The 27586-nt window shown below is 40.7% G+C and overlaps 1 protein-coding gene across 1 annotated transcript in view; it reads left to right on the plus strand.

Moving 5' to 3' along the window:
- Nucleotides 1-27586, plus strand: part of LOC124709021 (epidermal growth factor-like protein 8) — a 164331-nt gene that overhangs the window by 117133 nt on the left and 19612 nt on the right. The window contains exons 8-10 of the mRNA XM_047240700.1: nt 13920-14008; nt 20449-20571; nt 22307-22427. Of these exons, the coding sequence (XP_047096656.1) occupies nt 13920-14008; nt 20449-20571; nt 22307-22427 (333 nt within the window). The remainder of the gene's footprint in view (nt 1-13919; nt 14009-20448; nt 20572-22306; nt 22428-27586) is intronic.

The following is a 27586-nucleotide window of genomic DNA, read 5'->3' on the forward strand; positions in this document are numbered from 1 at the left end:
AGTAAACAGTTTTGTATTCTATTGTATGTTAACCGGCGACCTAGAAACGACGGAAAGGCTCCGTCCCCACCGCAGCTGCAGTGGTTCAAATGGCTCTGAGCACTATGGGACTCAACTGCTGAGGTCATAAGTCCCCTAGAACTTAGAACTACTTAAACCTAACTAACCTAACGACAACACACACATCCATGCCCGAGGCAGGATTCGAACCTGCGACTGTAGCGGTCGCGCGGTTCCAGACTGTAGCGCCAGAACCGCTCGGCCACCAGCGGCCGGCGCAGCTGCAGTGGTCTCACAGCCCCACGACGACTACCGCAGTCCACCTCTCCGCCGCCGCACACCGAAGCCAGGGTTATTGTGCGGTTCGGCCCCCGGTGGACCCCTCAGGGAACGTCTCACACCAGACCAGTGTAACCCCTATGTTTGCGTCGTAGAGTAATGGTGGTGTATGCGTCCATGGAGATCTTGTTTGCGCAGCAATCGCCAACATAGTGTAACTGAGGCGAAATAAGAGGAACCAGCCTGCATTCGGCGAGGCAGATTGAAAACCAGCTAAAAACCATCCACAGACTGGCCGGTTCGCCGAACCTCGACACAAATCCGCCGGGCGGATTCGTGCCGAGGACCAGGCGCTCCCTCCCGCCCGGAAAGCCGTGCGTTAGACCGCATGGCCAACCGGGCGGGCATAAACAGTTTACTTACTTTTTTTCCATTTTTCTCGTTTTCATTTGACTTCCCGTTACACATTACGAAAAGTTGGGATTATAATTTATTCTGGAGTAACAAATATTATATATCGTTTTTTTTTTTTAATTCCGAAATACTATCTTCGCGGAGAGCAATGAACTATTTAGTCTCTTTATTACGATACCCACTTTACACAGCCGTAATAAATATTGTTTATTAAGCGCTACCAATTTCTAAGGGCTCAAAGCTTCGTCAGATACACGAAGTAACCATCGACAAACTCTGCAACCGCAAAATACATTATTTCATAATCATATATCATCATCAAATATGGCTTCAGCTTTGCTGGCAACATAATGTTGCCAGTAAAGATGGAGTCATATTTGATGATGATCCAAGTTTATGTAATAATATACTTTGCAGCTGCTTATTATGTCAGCTGTCACCTCGTGTGTCGTCCGCCTCCGGTGGCTGAGTGGTCAGTGCGACAGAATGTCAATCCTAAGGCCCGGGTTCTATTCCCGGCTGGGTCGGAGATTTTCTCCTCTCAGGGACTGGGTGTTGTGTTGTCCTAATCATCGTCATTTCACCCCCATCGACGCGCAAGTCGCCGAAGTGGCGTCAAATCGAAAGACTTGCACCCGGCGAACGGTCTACTCGACGGAAGGCCCTAGTCACACGACATTTACATTTACCTCGCGTGTCTAATGAGGCCTTGAACACTTCAAAGGAAGGAAAACTGGATTTAACGTCCCTTCTACATCGAGGTGATTAGAGACGGAGCACAAGCTCGGATTGTCTCAAGAATGGAGAAGGAAATCGGCCGTGCCTTTTAAAAGGAACCATCTTGGCATCTGCCTCGGGCGATTTAGGGAAATAACGGAAAACCTAAATCTGGAGGGCTTGAACACTTCAAAATCGATATCGGCTAATAAACAGCGTTGAAAAGGAGTTCTCAGTTTCGTCCAGCGAAATGGAAAGCATAGGATAATATTATTCTAACACTGGTATCATCACGGAATATGGTATTACACTAGGTGATTAAAAATTAAATACAGTGCCAATAATGGAAAATGGAAAATCTATACCCTTACTGTTATGAAGTAGAGAAATCATATTTCCATAGGACACTGATAAATGGCAGCAAAGACTTTTCTATCGTATTCTGCGTATGTAGAACACAGATTATGATCACTCGCTCTGGCTGTGATGCAGAGACCGGTGGAACAAACAAGCACGTCCGAAATCTATGATGGCAGAGTTCACGAAGTGAAGGCTTGCCAGAAGCAAAATCTAAAGTGTACAGACAGTCTTCGTAAGAGTGCGCAAACAGTACAAGGAGCATCCCGAATTGAAAACCATAAACACAAGCAAGGACAATCACTCTGATATCAATGGTATGTATCGAACGCCTCAGCAAATAGCGAGAACTGCTGGACACGTGCGCGTATTTACAGACAATCTCGCGTCAGTGGATGCTTCCACATGATGTGCTGGCAGCTGCAGTAGTACCCTCTGCGGGAGCAAGCTGCAACCGTGGTATGAAGCCCAAATATCTTTGAGTCTTCCTCTATATCAACAATGGGTCTGGCGGAGAATCCGAATCACTGTCACATACGAGAAAGAAATCATTCAAGGTGCCTTGCTGTGAAGCACTTAGTTGTTGTTGTCTCAGCGCTTCAATTCTGATTGTTTCCAGAATGAATTTTCATTATTCTGTGGAGTCTCCATTGATTTTGATACTTTCTGACAGATTAAAACAGTGTGCCGGGCCGGGACTCGAAGCTGAGACCTGTGCCTTAGCGAGCACTGCACGAGTGATCTATCAACTGAGCTATCCACGCACGACTCACGTCGCCCCATCACAGCTTTAGTTTCTCCAGTACCTCTCATTTACTTTCCAAACTTCACAGAGATACTGGCGGAACTAAACCTGTGAGGGCGAATCGAGAGTCATGCTTGGATACCTCAGTCAATTAGCGGAAAAAAGCTCAATAGAGTACTTGCCCGCGAATGCCTAAGTTCCCATGTTGGAGTCCCGGTCCAGCACACAGTTTTTATCTGCCAGAACGTTCCACAACTGTATTTGACTGACCGAATCTTTCATTCTGCAACAGAGAGCGTACTGTTTCGAAATTTCCCATCATTTTAAAACTATGTGCTGGACTGCGACCTTACCTTCTAGGGGCAGTGCTCTTACTAGAGTGCTACAGCGGCGTGGCCTAACCGCGTGGCGCGCACGCCCTGTGGGGTACGAGTGAGAGAGTGAATGCGCTTGGCGAACGTTGACGGAAGTTGCCTAAGATTGACGATGCTAATGACAGCCAAGTGAGCGCATATCCGCCGGCCACGCGGCTGGCCCAACCGTATGAGAGCTTGTTCTTATCCACGCGGATTTCATGCAACTGCTCTCACTTGCACATTGGTTGCGAGTTTGCAGTGTGTACATGCGCTTGGCCTAGCACCAAATTCGGAAGAAATTTATGAAATGAAAAATAACGAATACAGATGTGTCCTCGGAGTCTTTCGCTGCGGCATACATGAATAAAACGTTCTCGGTTTTCAAGCCGCGTCAATTCGAATAAAATCCTCGAGCTTTCGATGAACATCACCCAAATAGGCATGATGACGTCATCAGCAGCCAATCAGATAGCCCCAATGTGGCGTGCGTGCGTAAGTCGACCCGGACAGCTAGTGGAGCTATTGCCCTTGGCAGCACCGGTGACGTCAAGTGGCGCCAGGGACAGGCGCAACGTTTGAAACTGCCGCTCCCGCGTCGCGCATCTGTCTTTGCTTTCTTTCGATGTCCAGCGCCCGCCCCCATGCCCTGCTGAGTATGTAGCCCTGGTCTCTTTTGACATTGTTGTTGTTTAAACGAATCTCGGCCGCTTCCTTTATAACGGAGTCCCAATATGTAGATGTATGATCCAACACTTTTTGCCCGCATCTCGTGGTCGTGCGGTAGCGTTCTCGCTTCCCACGCCCGGGTTTACGGGTTCGATTCCCGGCGGGGTCAGGGATTTTCTCTGCCTCGTGATGGCTGGGTGTTGTGTGCTGTCCTTAGGTTAGTTAGGTTTAAGTAGTTCTAAGTTCTAGGGGACTGATGACCATAGATTTTAAGTCCCATAGTGCTCAGAGCCATTTGAACCAATTTTTTTTTTTTTTTTGAACCAACACTTTTGTATTTTCGAAGTGTATTTTATGTCCGTTTTCTAGGCAATGCTCCGCTATGGCCAACTTGTCAAGCTCCCTTTTTTTAATATGGCGCTTGTGCTCAGTACAACGTTCCGCAACCGTGCAAATTGTTTGTCCGATATACATGCTGCCACATTCACAGGGTACACCATACACGCCGGACACTCGAAGAGCAATGTCGTCCTTAACAGGGCGCAACATATCTCGTATCTTGTGGGCGGGCCGGAACACTGGTCTTAGCCCATGTATCTGCAGCAGACGTCCTAACTTGCTGCTAGTTGCTCCACAATATGGCAGTAACGCAATCCGTTTGGCCTCTTCTACTGATTCACCAGATGTCTTTCGTCGGTGGCCCTTGAAAGCGTTTGCGATGTCTCTTTTGCTGTATCCATTTTCCGCGAAAACACGTTTTAAGTTCTGCAATTCAGACGGAAGGTGGTCGTCGTCAGAGATAATCTTGGCTCTATGAACCAACGTGTTCAGGACCGCTTTCTTGTGTACAGGGTGGTGGAAACTATTGGCGTTCGAGTACCGATCAGCGTGTGTTGGTTTCCGGCACACTGAATGACCAAGTTGGCCTCCTGCCTTCCGCTCAACCAAAACATCCAAGAATGGTAGCTTGCCGTGCTTCTCCATCTCTATAGTAAATTTAATGTTGGGATGGACACCATTCATGTGACCGACGAACTCCTGTAGTGTATCTTCACCATGAGGCCATATCAGGAAGGTGTCATCAACATATCGTAGAAAGCAAGACGGCCCTTATGTCGCAGTTTGCAGTGCCTGCTCCTCGAAGTGATCCATGAAGAAATTTGCGACTGCTGGAGACAGTGGTGATCCCATGGCTCTGACGTCCGCCATCTCATAATATTCATCGCAGTACAAAAGTACGTTGTCGTTCCATCTGGAATCATTAAGTTGTTCCATCACGTCTTAACGACAACGTGGTTTCCAGAGTATAGATGTAAATGTACATGTACATGTGGAATAGACTCAAGACCTGCCCTAACAGCTTACTTTCTGACAGTCTCTTTCACCTACTTTCCAAACTTCACAGAGGCTCACCTGCATCTGAACTAGCACCCCTGGAAGACGCGTTGCCCGTTAGCACTCGTTTCAGGATATTCGTCTGCCACCAGTAATTTAGGATGAATCTTCGATGGTGTCAAGTTCCTGTGCTGCGAATCATCAGGCAAATGGCTGAATGACATTAAGCTAAATATCCTGAAATGAGTGCCAACAAGCAGTACATCAAGAACCGGTCACGAAAGCCTCAACTGTTTTCTACTCATAGAAGAAATTATATTGCAGAGAAATCGCTAAGCCTCAGCCTAGGAGTTGTTTTCAGAATGAAGGGAGGATAAAGTTTAATACACCATTGATAAAGAAGTCAATAGAGGCAGCGCACAAACTTGGATTGGGCAGGTAATAGGCAATGTCCTTTTTAAGAGAACCATCCCAGCATTTAGCTCGACTAATTAAGAAAACCACAGAAAATCTACATCTGCATGGCCAGATCGAGATTTGAGCCGCTGTCCCCTCGAATATGAGTCCAATGTCTCATTACTACACCACCTCACTAAGTTTTCCGAATAAATGGTGCAATATTTGACTTCCTGTATAAGTGGAAAAATGGCTGAAACTCACACTTTGGGTTGTTTTCAGAAAAAAATTTAACTGTGTTGGACTTACTGAATCACTGAAGTCTTATTCCAGCATGACATTTTGTGATGTAAACACTGTAGGCGTTCCAGAATGGTGTCTACGAGCTCAGTTAGTCCAGTGAACTGAGTTTCAATAAGGTCATATTGTGTGTCTGTCCAACACAACAGACCTGATAAGCTAACCAGACAAAGTGTTACTTTCCTCTTTAAAAGAGCAGACTGGTCACTTTGGGGCACTGTAGGTGGTGTAGAGGTAATACCAGGTGATCATCTGGTCATCGAACACTGACATAATTCATATTAGTGACAAGGTGTGTATGTGTGTCAGTCAGCTGTACGGAATCAGTGCAATAAGAAGAATGGAATTTAGATGTGACGAAATGGCAGAAAGGAACTGTAATGTTTGGACATGCCGAAGGACACAGGTGCCAGATCTATTGGTGCATCCTGTCCAATGTGTCATTGTGGACTGTGCAAAGTACCAACAAGGAATAATATACTATTTGCAACCATGTAACATGGAGTAAGAACAGTGGATATAAAAAGATTCTGACAGGGACCAGAGATAAGTCTCACGCCTCATCAGTGACAATCAGTTTGAAGGCTTGACAGGAATTACTGCCGCCAGCTAATGCAGGCACATCTCAACCAGTTTCTGAGAGAACGCTGAGAATGACACTAAATGCAATTGACATTAGGGGTCAAACACCCTCGTAAATGACCATTGATAACAGTAGGAAATAAAGCTGCAAATCTTCAGTGGGCAAAACAACACAGAAATTGGGCAGTAGCTGACTTGTAAGCATGGAGTGTGGTCCAACCAGTCCTGACTTTGGTTCTTTTCCAAAGTAAGGTGTCAATCAGCAGTCCAGTCAGGTGTTTAAACTGCAGTGTGTAAAGAGCTATTTCAGGCCAGAGTTGGTTGTGTGATGTTTACACAATGTTTCTTTGGACTATGATTTGGCCCTACTCATTCAGGTGACGATTAATATGTACCAAGAACTTTATGTCAACATTCTTGGTGACCGCGTGTTGCCGTTTCTTCCACATATTGATGAGTATGCCATGGACATTTCCCTTCAAAGTTCCTAGTTTGATGAACACCCTTTCATACCTCAACTGACCCACCAAATTGCCAGTTTCAATCCCATAGAAAATGTCTGTGACTATTTGGAACAGAGGATGAGATGTAACAATCAACATTCCTGCTTAAACTGCGGTGTTCCTGGATCTAATCCCCAATGAATGGCTTCAACTGGATATGGCATACCAGATAAACCTTGTGGATTCTCTTCCTCGCCAAACTGAGGCCATTATCAAGGCCAAAGACAATGTTACATGGTATTAGCATGATGTCTGTTGGGAGAGACTACTGCAATTTTTGTCTGATATGCTCCTCTTAGGTATGTGTCAATGCTGTTTCCTTCGGTAAAAGGAAGTTACACAGATTCGTCATTCTAGTTCCAAACAGCAGCAGGATATAGATTCGTGTGGATAGCCACTTCTAAAGATCATTACTTGTTTGACTGAATACTCTCACTGTGAAGTGCATTGCAGAATACGTTTCACTTCTCACACATGGCTTGAGTTGAACACATTCCATTCAAGAGACAGGACATTTTATTAGACCTGCATGCCTAAGCACACATTCTGTACTGTTATGAGAAATCGTTTCATGCATTTTGTAACAACTATTTTTGTAATATTGTCTTCTTCCAGTTACTGATAACATTCGGCAGTTGTGTAACATTTCTTCCTGATGAGAAGTACCATGGGTAAGTTATGGATTACTTAAAAATGGTAATAATGCTTTCAAGCCTGAACCATTAAATTTTGTTATATTTCGTTTAAAGAGGGAAGCAAAATTTAACCTATCAGTATTAGTCCATAGTGGTCCCTTTACTTGTAAATATATATTTAGCATTAGATGCATAGGCACTCACTTTTGAAAATCTCGGGGTATGCTCATCATGTCACACTTTGAAACGCACATTTACCCCCTATATAATTATAGTGGATGTAAATGCTACAAAAGTAACTTAAATTATATGATCACTTGCCTAGATAGGGAGAGACTGGAACATGCTCTTCCTGACAGTTGTTTTGCTGATGAATTCGTTGAATTGAGGTTGGCAACTAGAATAAAATAATAACTGGATCATTTTAGCGACCTCCCGATTCAGATGATACAATAGCTGAAAGGTTCAAAGAAAACTTCAGTTTAATTTCAAACATATATCCAACACATACAATTATAGCTGGTGGTGACTTTAATTAACCCTCGATACGTTGGCAAAAACGTATGTTTAAATCCGAAGGTTTGCATAAAATATCGCCCGAAATTGTGCTAAACGCATTTTCTGAAAATTATTTCGAGCAGTAACGGTTGCGAAAACACACTTGATCTCTTAGCAACAAACAATCTTGAGCTAATAACGAATATCAAAACGGATACAGGGATTAGTGAACACAGGGTTGTCGTAGCGAGACTGAATATTGTAAACCCCAAATTCTCCAAAGATATACCTGCTCAAAAAAAGCAGATAAAATATCGCTTGGCGCCTTCCTGGGAGACAATCTCCACTCCTTCCAAATTAACAATGTAAGTGTAGACCAGTTGTGGCTTGAATTCAAAGAAATAATATCGACAGCAATTGAGAGATTTTTACCAAGTAAATTAACAAACGACGGAGCTGATCCCCCGTGTTACACAAAACTGGTCAGAACACTGTTGCAGAAAAAACGAAAAGCATGCCGAATTTATACGAACGCAAAATCTCCAAGATCGGCGATCTTTTACAGAAGCTCGAAATTTAGTGCGGACATCAGTGCGAAATGCTTATAATAGTTTCACACCGAAACTTTGTCTCGAAACCTGTCAGAAAATTCAAGGAGTTTCTGGTAGTACGTAAAGTATACTACCGGAAATGCTATGACAACAATGCTGCAAAAGCAGAGCTACTAAACACAGCCTTTCGAAATTCCTTCATCAGATAAGAAAAAATAAATATTCCAGAATTCGAATCGAGAACAGCTGCCAACATAAGTAACTTAGACGTAGATATCTTCGGAGTAGTGAAGCAACTCAAATCACTTACCAAAAGCAAGTCTTTCGGTCCACACCGTATACCAGCTAGATTTCTTACATAGCGTGCTGACGCAGTAGCCCCATACTTAACAATCATATACAACTGCTCGCTCGATGAAAGATCGGTATCCAAAGACTGGAAAGTTGCACAGGTCACACCAATATTCAAGAAAGGTGGTAGGAGTAATCCATTAAATTACAGACCCATATCATTAACGTCGATATGCAACATATGTGTGTCTGAACATAAGAATTACCTCGAAGAAAACGGTCTATTGACCTGCAATAAACACGGATTTAGAAAACATTATTCTTGTGAAACTCTTGATACACACCAAGTGTTGAGTGCTATTGACAAAGGATTTCAAATTGATTCCATATATCTAGATTTCCGGAAGGCTTTTGACACTGTACCACACGAGCGGCTTGTAGCAAAATTGCGTGTTTATGGAATATCGTCTCGGTTCTGTGAATGGAATCGTTATTTCCTGTCAGAGAGGTCACAGTTCGTAGTAACTGACGGAAACTCATCGAGTAAAACAGACGTAATTTCTGGGGTTCCACAAGGTAGTGTTATAGGCCCTCTGCTGTTCCGTATCTATATAACTGATTTAGGAGACAATCTGAGCAGCAATCTTAGGTTGTTTGCACATGATGCTGCCGTTTATCGTGTAGTAAACTCATTTGCTAGATCAAAACAAATTGCAAAACGATTTAGAAAAGATATCTGAATGGTGCGAAAATTGGCAATTGACCCCAAATAGTGAAAAGTGTGAGACCATCCACATGAGTGCTAAAAGGAAACCGTTAAACTTCGGTTACATGAAAAATCAGTCAAATCTAAGGGCCGTAAATTCAACTCAATACCAAGCAATTACAATTACAAACAATTTAAACTGGAAAAAACGCATAGAAACTGCTGTCAGGAGGCAAACCAGAGACCACTTTTTATTGGCAGAACACTTAGAAAATGTAACAGATTTACCAAAGAGACTGCCTACACTACGCTTGTTCGTCCTCTTTTGGAGTACCGCTGCATGGTCTGTGATCCTTACCAAATAGGATTAACGAAGAACATCGAGAAAGTTCAAAGGAGAGCAGCACATTTTGTACTGTCGCGAAATAGGGGATTTGGGGAGGACACCATTAAAACAAAGGCGTATTTCGTTGCGGCAGAATCTTCTCATGAAATTTCAATTACCAACATTCTCCTCCGAATGCGAAAATATTTTGTTGGCGCCGAACTACATAGGAGAAACGATCGTCATAATAAAATAAGGGTAATTGGAGCTCGCACGGAAAGATATAGGTGTTTATTTTTTCCGCGCGCTGTTCGAGATAGGAATAACAGAGAATTATTGTGAAGGTGATTCGATGAACGCTTTGACAGACACTTAAGTGTGACTTGCAGAGTATCCATGTAGATGTAGATGCAGATTCAGCTCCCTTGCGAGATCAGAATCGATGTTCAATAATGCTACATGAATTAACGCGTCATGGGTCATGGTTCATGGTGGCTCTGGTGTAAGTTTTCAGTCTTTGAAGTGCAGAAAACGAACGTTCTGCAGTACATGTGTCGTTAAAGGAAGTCGCAATAATTGTAAGTATTCTGGTATCGTGTTATACAGACTTATATTCTATAAGCACTTGTCGTCCTCTGTCCTAATCAAGTACTGCGCTACGTTTTCAAAGCTATCTAATTTAACATTAAGCTGATTTACCTCATCCAGCAAAATATCGCGATGAAGAGTCAATCTTATTCAGTCGAGATAGTCCCCGTAAAAAGGACTAATGTAACTACTGTCTTCTTTACCTACTAAAAACTGTTCTATTTTGACAAGGTGACATTGTTTTGGGTGGAAATCTCCTTTTAAAGCCGCCTACTGTTTGATGCATTACCTGAAAAATAAAATTCGAAACTTTTCTTGAAATTATGATGAATTATGTTTCTCACTACTTCCTAATTTTGAAGGCATTTTCTAGGGCATGAAAACAGTAGAGGGACTTAATTGCAATGCATCACATTTTTCTTTGATGGGTTCCCAAAGCGATATAAATATATCTGTATTTCTAGCTCCTTCTATTGAAGATAAAACAGCATCTACAGAATTTCGAGCAAGGTGGAAATTCAATGAAGCTTTTTGAAGTACTGCATAATGTATTTCTACTCTTTGAAATACAAAAATTAGCATGTTGGTATGAAACAGGGTTTCAAATTTTTGAAGACTTTTAGAAATCCTTTATCTTTTGCATCAGCATCGTTTCTTTCATCTTGCATATCATTAAGAAATTGCAAAAGAACTTCATAATTATTATCTATGCACAACGGAGACACAACACCAAGTGATCTCCATCGGTAGTACAGGCATCACTGCACAACTTGCATGCACCACCTCCTTGAGCACCTCGACCAACTTCATAGCCATGAGTATCTGAAATCAGCTGTTTAAGATTTCCGAATTTTCCTAGCGTCTTGGGTGAACCACGGATAAATCAAATCAAATCTTAGAGAATTGACGGAATATCTCTTAATACTGGAATGGTATTAAATGAGTCCTGAACAGCTAAATTTAGGGAATGTGCGAAGCGGTGAACGTAAATAGTCTTGGGTTCAGTTTCTTTTATCCGTGACTGTAATCCTCGCAGACAACAGCTAACGTTTGTTGCGCCATCATAGCATTGCCAACGACAATTGTTATTACCAGACACATAATATCTTAATAATATATCCTTCACAGATTTAAACAGGGTATTTGAATCAATAAATGGGAGCTCACAAAAACCATAAAACAACTCACGAACAACAAAATTTTGATCAACAGTACGAAAACAGACATCTGCTCTCTGATATATCGGATGTCTCGTCCGACATTAATGTATACAAATCATGTTCTTTTCTTTGTTGAATCAAAATTCTCTGAAAAGAAATTCTTATCAATGTTGTAATTTCAATAATCATGTCTTGATACACTGGAACGTAATTTCAGAAGATTGACAAAATTAGAAGACTCGTCAACATGATCACGTAAGGCCAATCCTTGGCAAACTAAGAACATCATTGAAGTAAAAATTTTCCTTAAACAAATTGTAGCCGCCTGCATTTCTTTTGTTTTACATGGGTTAATTACGCTTTTTCCATAGAATTATTTGTACTAACTGAACACATATGCAAATTACAGATTTAAGTCGTTTTAGGGTAACGGACCAGTTCTTAAAGCTGTACTTAACGAATGCATTATACTAATCCTTTTTCACAGTAACAGTTTTTGGAGGCACTCTCTTGTTTTCACCACGTACACCTACACAACAAAAATAAACTCTGTCATCTTTTTCGTCATGCTCAATCCATGTATATAATTTTATCCTATGTTTTTTTTTTTTTTTTAAACTCCCTGCGGTTGTCGCTTTCAGTGCCGGTATAATTTTTCGTGGAATTTCAGAGATTTCAATGTCAGGCTGCCGAAGATCGATCACTTTTTACTGCTACACGCTGTGGATTCGATATCACCATCACGATTATCAGTCGAAGTCCTATTGTATTTCACCATATACTTATCCATTTTAACGATTTTGTCACGCAAGATATGAAGACAATAGAATTCCAAGCACTGGTGACGCATGTCAAACAGAACTTAAACTAACGTCTAGCGGTCTACACGTTCTGGGTTCTGACTATTAATATCTCGTTGTTCGTTCAATTATCGAAGTCTGGAAATTCAAATTCAGCCTAAGTTACACTATATCAAACATGATTTCACTAGAAAAAATTTCTCGCTGGCTGTTGCCTTTCGTGATCGTTGCAGAGCTACCAAGTAAGGCACAAAGAACTTCGCCATTGTCATTACTATGTCTGATTGGAATACTCTCTTTCAAATTCTGAAGGTGGCAGGGGTAAAATACAGGGAGCGAAAGGCTATTTACAATTTGTACAGAAAGCAGATGGCAGTTATAAGAGTCAAGGGGTATGAAAGGGAAACAGTGGCTGGGAAGAGAGTGAGACAAGGTTGTTATTCAATCTGTATATTGAGCAAGCAAAAAAGCAAACAAAAGAAAAGTTAGGAGTAGGTATTAAAATCCTTGGAGAAGAAATAAAAACTTTGAGGTTCGCCGATGACATTGTAATTCTGTCAGAGACAGCAAAGGACTTGGAAGAGCAGCTGAATGGAATGGACAGTGTCTTGAAAGGAGGGTATAAGGTGAACATCAACAAATGCAAACCGAGGATAATGGAATGTAGTCAAATTAAGTCGGGTGATGCTGAGGGAACTAGATTAGAAAATGAGACAATGTAGTAAATGAGATTTGCTATTTGGGGAGCAAAATAACTGATGATGGTCGATTCCCAGCGGGGTTAGGGATTTTCCCTGCCTCGTGATGACTGGGTGTTATGTGACGTCCTTAGGTTAGTTAGGTTTAAGTAGTTCTAAGTTCTAGGGGACTGATGACCATAGATGTTAAGTCCCATAGTGCTCAGAGCCATTTGAACCATTTTTTTGATGATGGTCCAAGTAAAGAGGGTATAAAATGTAGACTGGCAATGGCAAGGAAAGCGTTTCTGAAGAAGAAAAATTTGTTAACATTGAGTATAGATTTAAATGTCAGGAAGTCGTTTCTGAAAGTATTTGTATGGAGTGTAGCCATGTATGGAAGTGAAACGTGGACGATAAATAGTTTAGGCGAGAAGAGAATAGAAACTTTCGAAATGTGGAGCTACAGAAAAATGCTGAAGATTAGATGGGTATATCACATAACTAATGAGGAGGTATTGAATAGAATTGGGGAGAAGACGAGCTTGTGGCACAACTTGACTAGAAGAAGGGATCGGTTGGTAGGACATGTTCTGAGACATCGAGGGATCACCAGACTAGAAGAAGGGATCGGTTGGTAGGACATGTTCTGAGACATCGAGGGATCACCAGTTTAGTATTGGAGGGCAGCGTGGAGGGAAAAAATCGTAGAGGGAGACCAAGAGATGAATACACTAAGCAGATTTAGAAGGATGTAGGCTACAGTAGGTACTGGGAGATGAAGAAGCTTGCACAGGATAGAGTAGCATGGAGAGCTGCATGCAACCAGTCTCAGGACTTAAGACCACAACAACAACAACATGTCCATTTACTATATGCTTCAGCCAGGAACGGTGAGGCACTCTTTGCAGCAGATATGTGGGCTCTTTGGTAAAGATTACTTTAAAACAAGCAGCTAATTAAATTCGATTAGATGTCCTTTGTGTGAAATGCTGGAATAGCCTATACTTAAGACTTGTACACATATGAACTTTCCAGGGAACATCACAGCAACAGAAGCGAGAGACCTGATGGACTTTGAATTTATTTCTGAGAGGCTGGAAGAAAGAGTAACAGCCATTGAAAAAGTAAGTGGAAGCATGAATTCAAAATAGATGTTATAAGAACCATACACATTATTTAATTTATATTCCTGTGTCATAGTTTACAAAAAAGAGAGAAACTGGTAAGTCCTAGAGCTATTTAGAATCTTGACTGACACTTTCACAAATAAATGAAGTGTTGATTGATACTAAATCATCTCTTAAATCAAATGAGTACCAAATGAATCCTTGTCTTCCATTAGAAATAGTATCATCTGGGACACTCAATCACGTCATGAACCAGTTGTTTTTTTAATGCTGTAATTTTTGCAGTCTACCCAAACGTTACTACTGAAATGGGTAGTACCTAACTTACACAAGTGCTGCTAACATCTGTAATTCACAATTTGAAGTAACAGACATCAATGTTGTAATACTAATATCCCAACAAGTTGCAAAGGTGGGTCTGTTCACGTGGATGGCAGTCCTGACATACACTGCTGAAGAGAAAAAGTACACCATTTTAGAGGTTTCCATTTCACACAAGTTTTATTGTTGCAACAATACATATGAAGCACATGAAATGATTACATTTACAGATCAACAGTGCAAGCGGTTCTGAAGCACAAGGTAGTGACCCATGCTGAACCATCCATGTTAGCACATGTTGTGTAGCCTCCATGGGGTGGCAATGCAGATGCTTATTCTGACATCCAGACAATTGTACAGATGGTTAATACTGTCCCAGGATGTGCCATTCCACCCCTGCTCGACATGTTCACATAGTTCTGTAAGAGTTGTTGGTTGACAAGTCTCACAAGTCACTTCTTGTCCCATCATGTCCCACACATTCTTGATTGAAGAGAAGTCTGGAAATTGCTGCACATCTTGCAGAGTGCATTGAGTTTCACAGGCAGTGTGTGGGGAAGCATTATTGTGTTGGAACAACACATCACATTCCTGTTGCAAGAAGGACAAAAGAACAGGTCTAACAGCATTCTGCACATACCAGGTATGGCTAGTGTCCCCCCCATAAACACCAAAGGGGACCAAGAGTTGTAGCTTATCACATCCTAGACCATAAGGCCTAGTGTGGGGCCAATGTGTCTATAATGATTGCACCCTATGACACAGCACTCACCAGATCTATGTTGTATGCACAAACAACCATCACTTGTGTGCAGGCAGAATCGGCTTTCATCACTGAAGACCACGGCACACCATTCCATGTTCCAAGTGATCCACCATTCCATGTTCCAAGTGATCCTCTGATGGTACCAATCAACCTGTGCATGTCGATGCTTTGGAGGGCTAGAGATGTGGGTGCCTGTAGATACACTAGGTATGACTGGTTCGCAACAGTCTGTGTTGACACATGTGGGCTCACAGGTCCTCTTATCTGTGCTGTGGTAGCTGTAGGACCTGCCACTGCTGCCTTTACAATATGATGATAACGGCAGCTGTCTGTGCTCCTTGGACGGCCAGAACCTTATTGACAGGTGTGAGAATGTTCACGTGACCACTGATAGCATCATCACTGCACAACTGACACAGCACATCCAACTTTTGTAGCAGTTCTCCAAAAGGACATCCCACCACTTGGAAGGCCACAATTTGATGCCTGTCAAACTCAGTCGTTGGCTGTAGGAAGCACAAGTGCATCTCTGCGTTCACATCACACTGAGCCTTCTCGCTATGATCATTCCATGTTAAAGAGTAGACACTGGCGGTGTTACTATACTATCTATTGACAGACTATGTTGAAATCATTATCAGTACATCTACTATCTACCAGGTAACATATGCCATCATCAGATCCACATCAATGTCGTCTTCTCAGGTGTATTTTTTTTTCGGCAGTGTATGTCATGCTGAAGGTAACATCTTTTATGATGACAGACCATGTCATTTTCTGCTTCAGTTTCTTCTAGTCAGTCAATGTTTCGACCCCTTGACTGGAACCTTCTTGAAGATTCTGTGTATTGGCAGTTAGCTGAACACTGTCAAAGACCAGCATCATGTGCTCTAACAAAATGGAATTTTCCTGCACTTATGCTGAGGAAATGGGTGTATAGAATAAAATTCATCTAGCTATAGTGGTGGGCCATCATCATTGATTTTTTTGCTCCACAAAACAATGTGTTTAATGTCCTCTACTGTTCACTGTTAGTGTGTTATGCGCAGGAGTGATTGGGGTTCTTTTGGATGTTAATTCAGAAATTGGTCAGTTTGATCAGAGTTGATGTACTACAGCACATGCTACATCACAGCAAAGTTTGCTGTAGTTAAGAGCTGGATCACACCTCTGTGCTCCCAATACATTATGACTGCCAGTTGCAATTACTCTGCTAGCCTTAAAAATTGCAACAGCATGAAGTCAGCATGGAAAAGACACAAAATTTTCATATTTTGATATGATTAACATTTCAGCACAATGGAACAATGTAGGTAGGCAGCATGGAAAAAGACACAAAATTGGCATGAAGGCTACTACATATTTTGATATGATTAACTTTTCAGCACAACTGCACAAAGTAGGTAAGAATAAGGTCATCTACATTCTGTATCTAAGAGGTTTCTCATTGAGAAAATCATTTGAATGTTGGTTGTTTGTGAGGATCTCATGTTATGCCTTGCATAAGGAGGAGGAATTCTACAATATGATTGTGGCTTATCAAGACTGTGGTGGTGGTGTTGATGCTTGTGTTGGTTAGGGTTCCACAACTGCCATGCAAATATGGAATCAATGGGTTGAGCGGCCCTGCTCAATTCCACAAGGGCTCTCGGTGGTCCCGCAGAACTAGCATCATAGGGGACAGAGGTACTACCCTAAGTAACCGAAAGTATCATTGCAAAAATCAGAAAACTATGCTTACATCATAGTGTCCTCCATGACCTTCAAAGTAGTCACCTTAAGCATGTACATAATGACCCCAGTGTTGTTCCCATTTTTGGAAGCACTTCATGGAGGCCACGAGGTGAAGGATGTTCAGGGCCTGTTGCAATTCCACTTGGATGTCTTCAATCGAGTCAAAATGTCACCTATATGTGCGCTTTTCTTGTTCAGGCACGAGTAGAAGTTGCATGGGGCTAAGATATGGCTAATTGGGAGGGTGGGGAACTGTTGCCGTGTTGTTTCTGGCCAAAAAATTCCATCACAGTGAGCAAGATGTGCTTGGGTGTGTTGTCATGGTGCACTAACTAGTCATTCTTTTTCCACAACTCTGCCCATTTGCTTCAAACATTTTCCCTCAGTTGCCTCGACACCTCACAGCAAAACTGCCCTTTGACAGTCTGATAATGTGCAACAAAGTCCTTACACACTATTTCCTGAATGTAGAAAAAATTGATTAGTATTAACTTTACGTTGCTACAAATTTTTTGAGCTTTTTTCAGCCTTGGAGGAGATGGCATTTTCACTGCGATGACTGCTGCTCATTTCAGGGTCATAACCACAGTGGTGAATACCACTTGTTATGACTCTGGGTTAGAATTTTGGACATTCTCTAACTTTTTGTTGCAGCTCAGAGCATGTCTGAATAGTGAGGTTTCGCTAATCGATGCTGAGAAGGTGTGGGACAAACATCTCATCTTCATTTCATAGTCTAGAATTCATTCATATGTAGGCTTGACAGCCCAAGTGAATTGTCTGCTATCGGTCTCTGTGAATCATGTCACGCACTGTCACAATCGTTTCCAGTGTTGTGCATGTTGACAGTTGACCGGAACATTTGTCATCTTCCGCAGATTCTCAGCCTTTCTTGAAGTCAACAAACCACTCACACGTTCTCTCTTGACTCAGTGCACTCTCAACACATGCCTCTGTGAGCGTGTGGTGGGTTTCAGCTGTAATTTTTTTCAGCTTGAAACAGAATTTGATGCAAATCCATTGCTCCTTCGTGTTATCTATTTCACATTTCGCAGAACCACTGAAGCACTTCCTGACATGTACAACTACAACACACAACTGCATGCACCAAAGATGACACAATGTTGTGCTGCAGTAGCTAAGATGTGTACCTCGAGGCTTCTTGCTGCAAAATGTAATACTGTACTGGTTTGACCATTACAATGAAATTCTCGGATATTTTGGGCAGCACCTCATATTGTTTGCTCAGCAATGTACGTCCATACAGCAATGTCATGTACCTTGAGTCAAGAATTGAGCTTTTTCGCAGCAAGCCAGTGGGATGATGTCTGAAGCACTATGAACTGTCAGCACAATGGCCACTGTTGCGGCTTACTTTGATGAGACAGCAAAGAGAGGCATGCTGACTGTGGTGCACTCCTACAGCCGCATCGTAATGGATGTATCCACGAGTGGTGGCTCCAAGGAGTGTGAGCGTTGTCAGTTTGCATTCATTGTCATTATTAAAGCCCAGCACCTGGTGTGATGATACAGGATGTCATTGGATATAGCGTACCATCACTTGTGGCTCACAAAGCCAGTAAATGAGACAGGCATTACATTTCTGGCATGTTAAGGCTGGGAGCTATGCCTAATCTTTGAGGTCTCCATCTCAGTATCCTTCAACAAGATAATGCAAGGCTGCATGTTGGCCATGGTGTCCTGAACTACCTTGGCTCAGTGGATATTCGACTGTCACCCAGGCCAGCATGTTCTCTAGATCTCTCAGCTACTGAAAACATTTGGTCATGAGTTGCTGAGTGATTAGCATGACACCACTTGTCAGCCATTACAACTGATGAACACTGGCACAGAGTTGACATAACATGGGGTGACATACCCATTTCTGCCATCCAAGCTCAGTTTTATTCATTGCCCAGCCGGGTTACACCCTCAATACTCTAAACCACCTAAAAAAAATTATCGTGTGTTCTTTCTACTATACTGCATATGCACAATAAGCAAAATTTCATTACTTCCTATCCTTCTGGTCATTGCAATTTTAATGACCAGCCATGTATAATGCAAACTAGATGTAGGTATGGAAATGAGTCACTTCTAGTTAACATTACAAAGTACATTCCAAATGCTATGTAAGATAATCATCCATTTTTGACACTTCATTACCTTGTTATTACACTCCATGTTGTACTGCACATTATGAGAGATAGTCATTGCACAACACTCCATCCATGGACATTCTAAATTATAAGTGTCTCCAAAAATAGATGACACAATGATAAATTATTTATTTGCCAAAGTTTTGAAGTTCCTATGCTATGGATTATTATAATACCTTAATAATAATTACTAATATTGAAATGAAGCTGAACTCCACCTGAACAGGCCTTGAAGGCCCAATGATACCGACCGACCGCCATATCATCTTCAGCCCACAGGCATCACTGGATGCAGATATGGAGGGGCATGTGGTCAGCACACCGCTCTCCCAGTCATATGTCAGTTTACGAGACTGGAGCCACTACTTCTCGATTAAGTAGCTCCTCAGTTTGCCTCACAAGAGCTGAGTGCACCCCGCTTGCCAACAGCACTCGGCAGACCAGATGGTCACCCATCCAAGTCCTAGCCCAGCCCGACAGCACTTACCTTCGGTGATCTGACACTGTGGCAAGGCCATTGGCTATTATTAATATTATCAAAATTATTATCATTATTAGACACACAAACAAACACAAACATACACACAAAATTCAAGCTTTCGCAACAAACTGTTGCCTCATCAGGAAAGAGGGAAGGAGAGGGGAAGACGAAAGGAAGTGGGTTTTAAGGGAGAGGGTAAGGAGTCATTCCAATCCCGGGAGCGGAAAGACTTACCTTAGGGGGAAAAAAGGACAGGTATACACTGGCACACATGCACATATCCATCCACACATACAGACACAAGCAGACATATTTAAAGACATATTTAAAGACAAAGAGTTTTTCCCCCTAAGGTAAGTCTTTCCGCTCCCGGGATTGGAATGACTCCTTACCCTCTCCCTTAAAACCCACTTCCTTTCGTCTTCCCCTCTCCTTCCCTCTTTTCTGATGAGGCAACTGTTTGTTGCGAAAGCTTGAATTTTGTGTGTATGTTTGTGTTTGTTTGTGTGTCTATCGACCTGCCAGCGCTTTCGTTCGGTAAGTCACCTCATCTTTGTTTTTATAAAAAAATTTTCCCACGTGGAATGTTTCCTTCTATTATATTATTATCATTATTTTTATTTTGTTAACAACTATTGTCACATCATACTCATATAGCCATAAACTGATTTTAAAATGCTACAAATGGCAATAGTGTGTGTAACTGAAATAAATTTTACTGATGAATATAAATAACAAGGTAAGATAGTTGCATTATGAAACATTATGTGGTTAAACTTGCAAATTTGTTAATCACATTGAAAATTTTATGCTTGTGATTTATATTAACATCAAGTAATTAAACTCATCTGTCCAGTTGCATATAATAAAATTTGGAATTTATTTTAGCCTTAAAAATCTTTACTACAAGATTTTGAACTCTATTGAAGAAACAGCACTAATTATCAATAAATGTTTGTATTTTGTCTATTTTCAGAAAATGGCACTGCAGGAAATACAAACAGAACACATTTCTTATGTTTCACTCTCAGAAATGAACAACAAGATGGTTTCCATCATGGAAAGTGTTACAGAGTTGCAGAATCAGCTAGAAAGCATTGTAAGTTATGCTACATTTCTTGGTTGGCCTAAACATACATTTAAGGCAAAGAAATCACTTTTACACCACTATGTATGATATTTATCTGTAAAGTAGGAGTATCTTTTTAAAAACTGTCATTCTTCTTAAATGTAGTATTTAAATTGTTCATTATACTTGCATCAACAACAAAATCTACAAATTCTCCTAGTTGAGCCCTCAAAGAGCACTGATACAGTAATTATAGCTTCTTTTTTATCAACACGTAACCCTTCTTTATGTGTGGTTCTGTGTGGTATGGCATAACAGCATTACTCTTTAGAGCAGCTTCTATATCCAAAATGGTATATTAATAAATATAAAAAGGGAAATACATTAATGGAAAAAAATTCCACCACCAAGAAGTAGCTGTGTGAGATAAACAAAAGTTACTAGGTATGTTTCTATGTCTGAAAGATGACGTCTATTCACATTTTGGGCTAGTCTCATAAGAGGGGTGCTTGTAGTGCCACTATGAGCATTCAAATTGGGTTTGCTTTAAATATGTGCCGTAATGGTCGTGAACATTAGTTATCTTTGAGATTTGACACAATGGATTGATGTTAGTCAACAACGCCTTTAAGGTGATGAAGACGCCATTATCAATTACTCATTGAGTTTGAACAAGGTTGTATAGTAGGCCTGCGAGAAGCTGGATGTTCCATCCACAATATTGCAGGAAGACTTGAAACAGCGGAGTGAAAACCTCATTCTGGAAACATCCTCCAGGCTGTGGCTAAGCCATGTCTCCGCAATATCCTTTCTTTCAGGAGTGCTACTTCTGCAAGGTTCGCAGGAGAGCTTCTGTGAAGTTTGGAAGGTAGGAGATGAGGTACTGGCGGAAGTAAAGCTGTGAGGACGGGGCATGAGTCGTGCTTGGTAGAGCACTTGCCCGCGAAAGGCAAAGGTCCCGAGTTTGAGTCTCGGTCCGGCACACAGTTTTAATCTGCCTGGAAACTTGTTGCCTGGTCGGCCAAATTTTGTTTCAAACTGAGTTGAGCAGATGGACGTGTACAGGTATGGAGACAATCGATCTTGGGTGTCAGCAGAGGACTCTTCAGTCTGGTGAAGGATCGGTAATGATGTGGGGTGTGTGCAGTTGGAGTGATATGGGATCCCTGGTATATCTAGATTGGACTCTGACAGATGACACCTATGTAAGCATCCTGTCTGATCACCTGTATCCATTCATGTCCATTGTGCATTGTCCATTGTGCATTGGGTAATTCCAGCAGGGCAATGCGACACCCCACATGTCCAGAATTACTACAGAGTTGCTCCAGGAACACTCTTCTGAGTTTAAATATTTCCGCTGGCCACCAGACTCCCCAGACATGAACATTATTGAGCATATCTGGGATGCCTTGCAACATGCTGTTCAGAAGAGATCTCCACCCTGTCATACTCTTACAGATTTATGGACAGCCCTGCAAGATTTGTGGTGTCAATTCCCTCCATCACTACTTCAGATATTAGTTGAGTCGATGCCATGTCGTGTTGGAGCACTTCTGCGTACTCACAGGGGCCCTACACTATTATGACAGGTGTACCAATTTCTTTGGCTCTTCAGTGTACAGATATGAAAGATTAACTTTTATATGAATTTTCTTGCTTGTTGGCATTTGTGAATTTATAGTATCATACAGGCCATCAGGCATTTTATAATAAAGTATTAAGTCATAATTTTATGTTTACTTCTTCCTGTTATTTGCTACAGAAATTGGTGCAAAGTGAAGCAGGCAGACTCATGCGCACACTGCAGAACTACAGGACTGAAATTGAAAGGATAAATCCACTCTGTAGCCAAGTGTCAAGTCTACAACATCGAATACAAACTTGTAAGTAATGTTTTGCAGTTTTTGTGTTTGCTAGAATTTGTAACATATGATAAAGGGACAAACCAACTAAGAAAGACAACACACTGAATAATAAATCACATGATATCTGTGGTCAAGATCACTGATAATAGTCTTAATCATTAAAATGTTGAAGAATTTCATGCATTTTAACTTATAAGAGAATGAAGAGGGAGAGCACAGGAACAGAAGTGTAAGCAGAGCACTCACAAATCTCCATCAATAAATACACTAAGTTCAAAACACTTGAGAATGCTGCCTAACCCCCCTCCCCTCCCTTCCCCCAATTCCACCAGTCCCAGTTCATTTTCATGCTTCTGTTAGTTTTACTGTAGTTGTTTTGTTAAATGTATTCACTATTTTTTAAATAATTCTTTAGCTATGAATCACCATATAGAAGAGATGCGGATAGGCACAACAAAAAGACTGTCAAATAAGTAAGCTTTCAGAATTAGACAACAGACTTACACACACTCGAGCAAATGCAACTCAACCCACACACGACCACAGTCTCTGGCTGCCAACGCCAGAGTGTGAGCAGCCACGTGTGGTGGGAGAAGCAATCTTGGTGGTGGGGGTAAGAAGGAGACTGGGGCTCATGTCTGTTTGAGTTGAATTTGTGTGTGTGTGTGTGTGTGTGTGTGTGTGTGTGTGTGTGTGTGTGTATGTGTGTGGTGTGGGGGGAGAGGAGGTGTCTGATTCTGATGAAGGCCTTTTTGGCTGAAAGCTTACTAGTTTGACAGTCCTATCTGCAACTCAGCATCTCTGCTATACAGTGACTAGAAGCTGTACTTTTCATAATGCTGTAACTATTCCATCCTGGATTTTCCATTGCTTGGTTCAGTTATGAATCCAGTTAGATCTTACAGAGTCGCATTACAGTACACACTGAATCATTTTAGGGTTATGTTACACACTAATTCATAATGCTTGAAAATAATTGATTGAAATAAACCATTTCTTTTATTATTTATACACTATTTTTCTTAGTGATCTGTTTCGTGCCATGCTATCTCTGGGCACCAAATGAAAGGTTGTATCATAAACAGCAAACAGTTAAACATATGTCTGAAGTAAATATATCAGTGGTTGTTACATAAAGGTGAGAAGATCACTAAATAAAGGAAAATAGTCGCAAAACAAGGAAAAATATTTATGAAATGAGGAAAATTGTTGCCAAACAGGGAGAAAGAAGATTTTTCAACTATGAAGGTGGGTCAGCATAGAATACAAATAGATTGTTAAACACTGGGAAAAGATCACCAAACAAAGAAAAAAGACCGCTGGTCACAGTAAAAGTACTGCCAAGCACAAAAAAGGAGACGAAAAAGCTTTTGCCATTGTTTCCAGTGTTATACTAGGTAGTGGCACCACTGCTACACAGTCTATTGCCAAGAGGAGGTATCAACAACCTCCTGACTGAGGCAGAGGTCTTACAAGATCAAGATGATGGACATGCTGCAGTCACCCCTTTGGTATTCGATATTTGCCATGCGTGGGGTATGCATGGTGTCCTACTTTACCTTGCTGACAGCTAATTCAAGCTCATGTTCACAACATGCAGTCTGTTTTCACTTTTGACCAAGCAATACATTCCATTATTAATTTTGTAGCTGATTATATCTGAGTGAGACATGCCATGGAAATAATTGAAAACAATGTCCTGAAATGTTTGTGGGACGGCCACACATAGGAGATACCGCACTCTAATTGAGCAGCAGCTCTGGAGATCATCACCTGCTCTAATGTACATCCTGTAGCAGCATCTTGTAGTAATTCTTTTATTTGTGGGTCTTGCTGTTGTGTTGCAGTGAGCTCTTCTTGACTGATGCTAACTGTTACTGCATTTATATGTGAGAGAAAATCAGCCACAGTAGTGTCTGTGTCCTTAAGACATCCATCATAACAGGTCCTGTTGTAAGCTGACCACTTATGCTGCAATTCTGTGAGCTTTTGGGAGAAAATCCATAATGGTTGTTGCTGACCTGTGGTAATATGCTGTGGGACTACACCTATAGCAGTTCTGCTAGCATCAGTGGTAACTGATAAGGTCACTGAAGATACAGGATGTGCCAGTGTATGGGCTTGGTCTAAACTGTCTTTCATTCAGTCAGGCACATGTTGCATTTTACTGGTCCATGATAGTGCTTGTTTGCCATGAGCATTTTTCCTGCCATTGTGTCAGTTAATGGCACTTGGTATTTCTACAGCCTGAGATATGTGTAGACAGTAGAAACTGATCATACCATGGAAGTACCTAAATTCATGGAAGTTTCTTGGCCTAAGCATCCACTGGATAGTCTTTACATTGCTGTGTGGATCTAATCACATTCTTTGTCATGTAGTTGCCTAGAAAGATTACTTCTTATTTATGGAAGTGACATTTTTCCTCATTTACGACTACTCCCAATCATTCCAAGGATTTGCAAATTAGGTGAAGCTGCTCTTCATGCTCTTGGGGGAATGTCGAAAATACTACAATGTCATCCAGATAAGAGAAACAAAATGGGAATTTATAGAGGACTATGAAATATTGACAAGTCTGAGTGAAATTTTTAATACACAGGGCTGAAAAAGCAACTCTTACAGTCCAAAAGGCATGATCCTCACAGTTTTTGATATGTTTTCACAGGGGGGCTTGGGATTTGCAGATACGTTTTTTGGCAGTCCAAAATGCTGAAAATGGAGGCACCTGCTAATGTGTGTGCAAAATCTTGTTTATTATGTTGTGGTTAGCGATTAGGTACCGTTTGTATTTTCCATATAGACAATGCATCCCCCTCTAGGGTTCAGAATATTTTACATCGTGGTCCAAAAATTTATAATGGGTCACTGTCGGTAAACAAAACATCTCAACATCCTTTATTTTTATTCTTCTGTTTATTGGTCACGTGAATCTAGGACTGCAGAGGTACAAAAGATGATTATTATTAGACCACGTAAGTGGTTCAACATTCAAATTTAGTTTGAAGGTTGTGCTATTTGGTGCTTATGATCTGCCCAGTACCATTTCATTCTCACTTATCATAATTCTCTCAATTTGCCTGATATTTCTACAACCCTCCTATGTGTAATTTCTGCTGTGAATTTGTGGTTTTTAAGAAGAGTATTAATTTTGTCTTTGTTCTCTACACCTGTTATTTGGAGTCCAACTGCTTTAATATCTTTCAGAATTTCTGGGATTCATTGTTCTCCATACTCCTTTGATCTGGTATTTATTATTTACATAAGTTCTGATGATTCTTCTTTCAATCTTGAGGAGCTGGTCAGTTCTTTCATTTTTAATTTGGAACCAGGTTTCATAACCACAAATGGCTTCCAGGAGAATTATGCTTTTATAGTGTTGGATCTTAATGTCTATTGACAAATATTTCTTATTATATTTTAGGCAGTTTTGAAACTGAGCATTTTTATTTTGTAGGTTTTACTTACCCATCACTTAAGTTATGCTTGATGATTTCTGCAAGATATTTCAACTGTACAACTCTGTTAACTCTTTGGTTGTTTATGAAGACTCTAACAGGGGTTTCATGGATAAGAACTCATTTTTCTCTAAGAATCCTATTTTCAACATGATTTTTTTGGAGACTGGTGATCAGAGCATGAACTTCTTTCATGTTAAGAGCTAAGAGAGTTAACTCATCCATAAATGCCAGGCAGGCAGTCTATCTTATTGTAGTTTTGTTGCTATTTTGAATTTGGTGGGTTTCCTTTTTGCCAAATCCTCATGACATAATGAAGGGCTACATTGAAAAGATAGTCCATCATTTATTTTTTTTATTGTGAAAGCTTTTGAAATTTCTTCCCTAAACTTTATCTTGGAATTTGTGTTACTTAAAGGTAGTTCATTGATTTTTATTAATTTGGTCTGAAGACTGTATGATTTGAGGGTTTTTAAAAGGGTGGATATGGATATTATTTGCCTCTGAGAATGAAATAAAGTGCTGTTTATTTCTGTGTTGTAATATTTTACATACATTTTTAGCAAAAACAAAATATTTTATTACAAATAAAATCTTAATTGGTGCTACAGTCTTGTTTTTCTAGATGTTCCATTACTGAATTGAAATAGCACTTGACCAAGTAACCCTTTGGCTGATTTGCAGTTGTTCCTGTCCATTATTATTTTTTTGGGTTTGAGTAATTCAGTATATGGTCTCCGGGTAGGATTGAGTTTGCCTTTTCGTGACAGTGCTGCATTTGTATGTTGTACATGTACATCATTCATCTGTCTTGTTTGATAGCTTTGTACATTCATTACAAGTGATCTAGGGAATGTTACTGTTTAATTTTTCTTTTACAGTAACTACATTCTTTAGTATGTAAATTAATGTAAGTTGTTGTATTTTATTTTTCCAAAATAGCTGTCTGCACAATGATGTTTGGTAGACCCCTTCCATTAACCTTATAATTTTTTTCTGTGGTAATCTAAATAATTTCAAATTTGCTCCATACTTCCACAGAATACTAAATCATATTTAAATATGAAGTAAACATTAACATATTTGGCTCAGCTTTCTGTTTATTTAGTCTGCATGTGTGACCCACTTCATGTGTGATTGTATTCATTACTAAGAAATTTTTTGCTCTGTTTCCAATTGTTTGTCAATTTATTTCAATATAAGAATCATCTGCTGTCCTATTCTTGGTGAAGAATATGTCCACTGCAAGAATTTTTTCACAGATTTGTAATCAAACTGTTTGCATCAAAGTACTCTACTACATTCTTTGTGGCAGTCATAATGTGTTTTCAAAGGTATTTTTTATACTCACCATAATTAAGATGCTGGTGTCAGTTGAAAATTGGTATAGCTTTCTGTTACTGTTGTTAACAATCAAATCATTAACATATAATACAGACAGTATCAGACCCAATATGGAACCTTGGGGAAACCTATGTCAGATTACTAATAAACGTGACTGATAGGTACTGACTATTGTATCTCTATGAGCTTTTACTTTTATGGAGGCATGATACAATCCAGTTACATGCTGATCACCGAGTACCCCAAATTTATTCTCAGTCTTACCAAGTAATTTATTATGACTGATAGTATCGAAGGCTTTTGATAAGTCTAGAAACATGGTTGAGGTATGTTTCTGTCTATCTAGTATCCATGTATCACACAGAAAGAAAAGAT

The sequence above is a fragment of the Schistocerca piceifrons genome, chromosome 1 (assembly GCF_021461385.2).
Source record: "Schistocerca piceifrons isolate TAMUIC-IGC-003096 chromosome 1, iqSchPice1.1, whole genome shotgun sequence".
NCBI lineage: Eukaryota > Metazoa > Arthropoda > Insecta > Orthoptera > Acrididae > Schistocerca > Schistocerca piceifrons.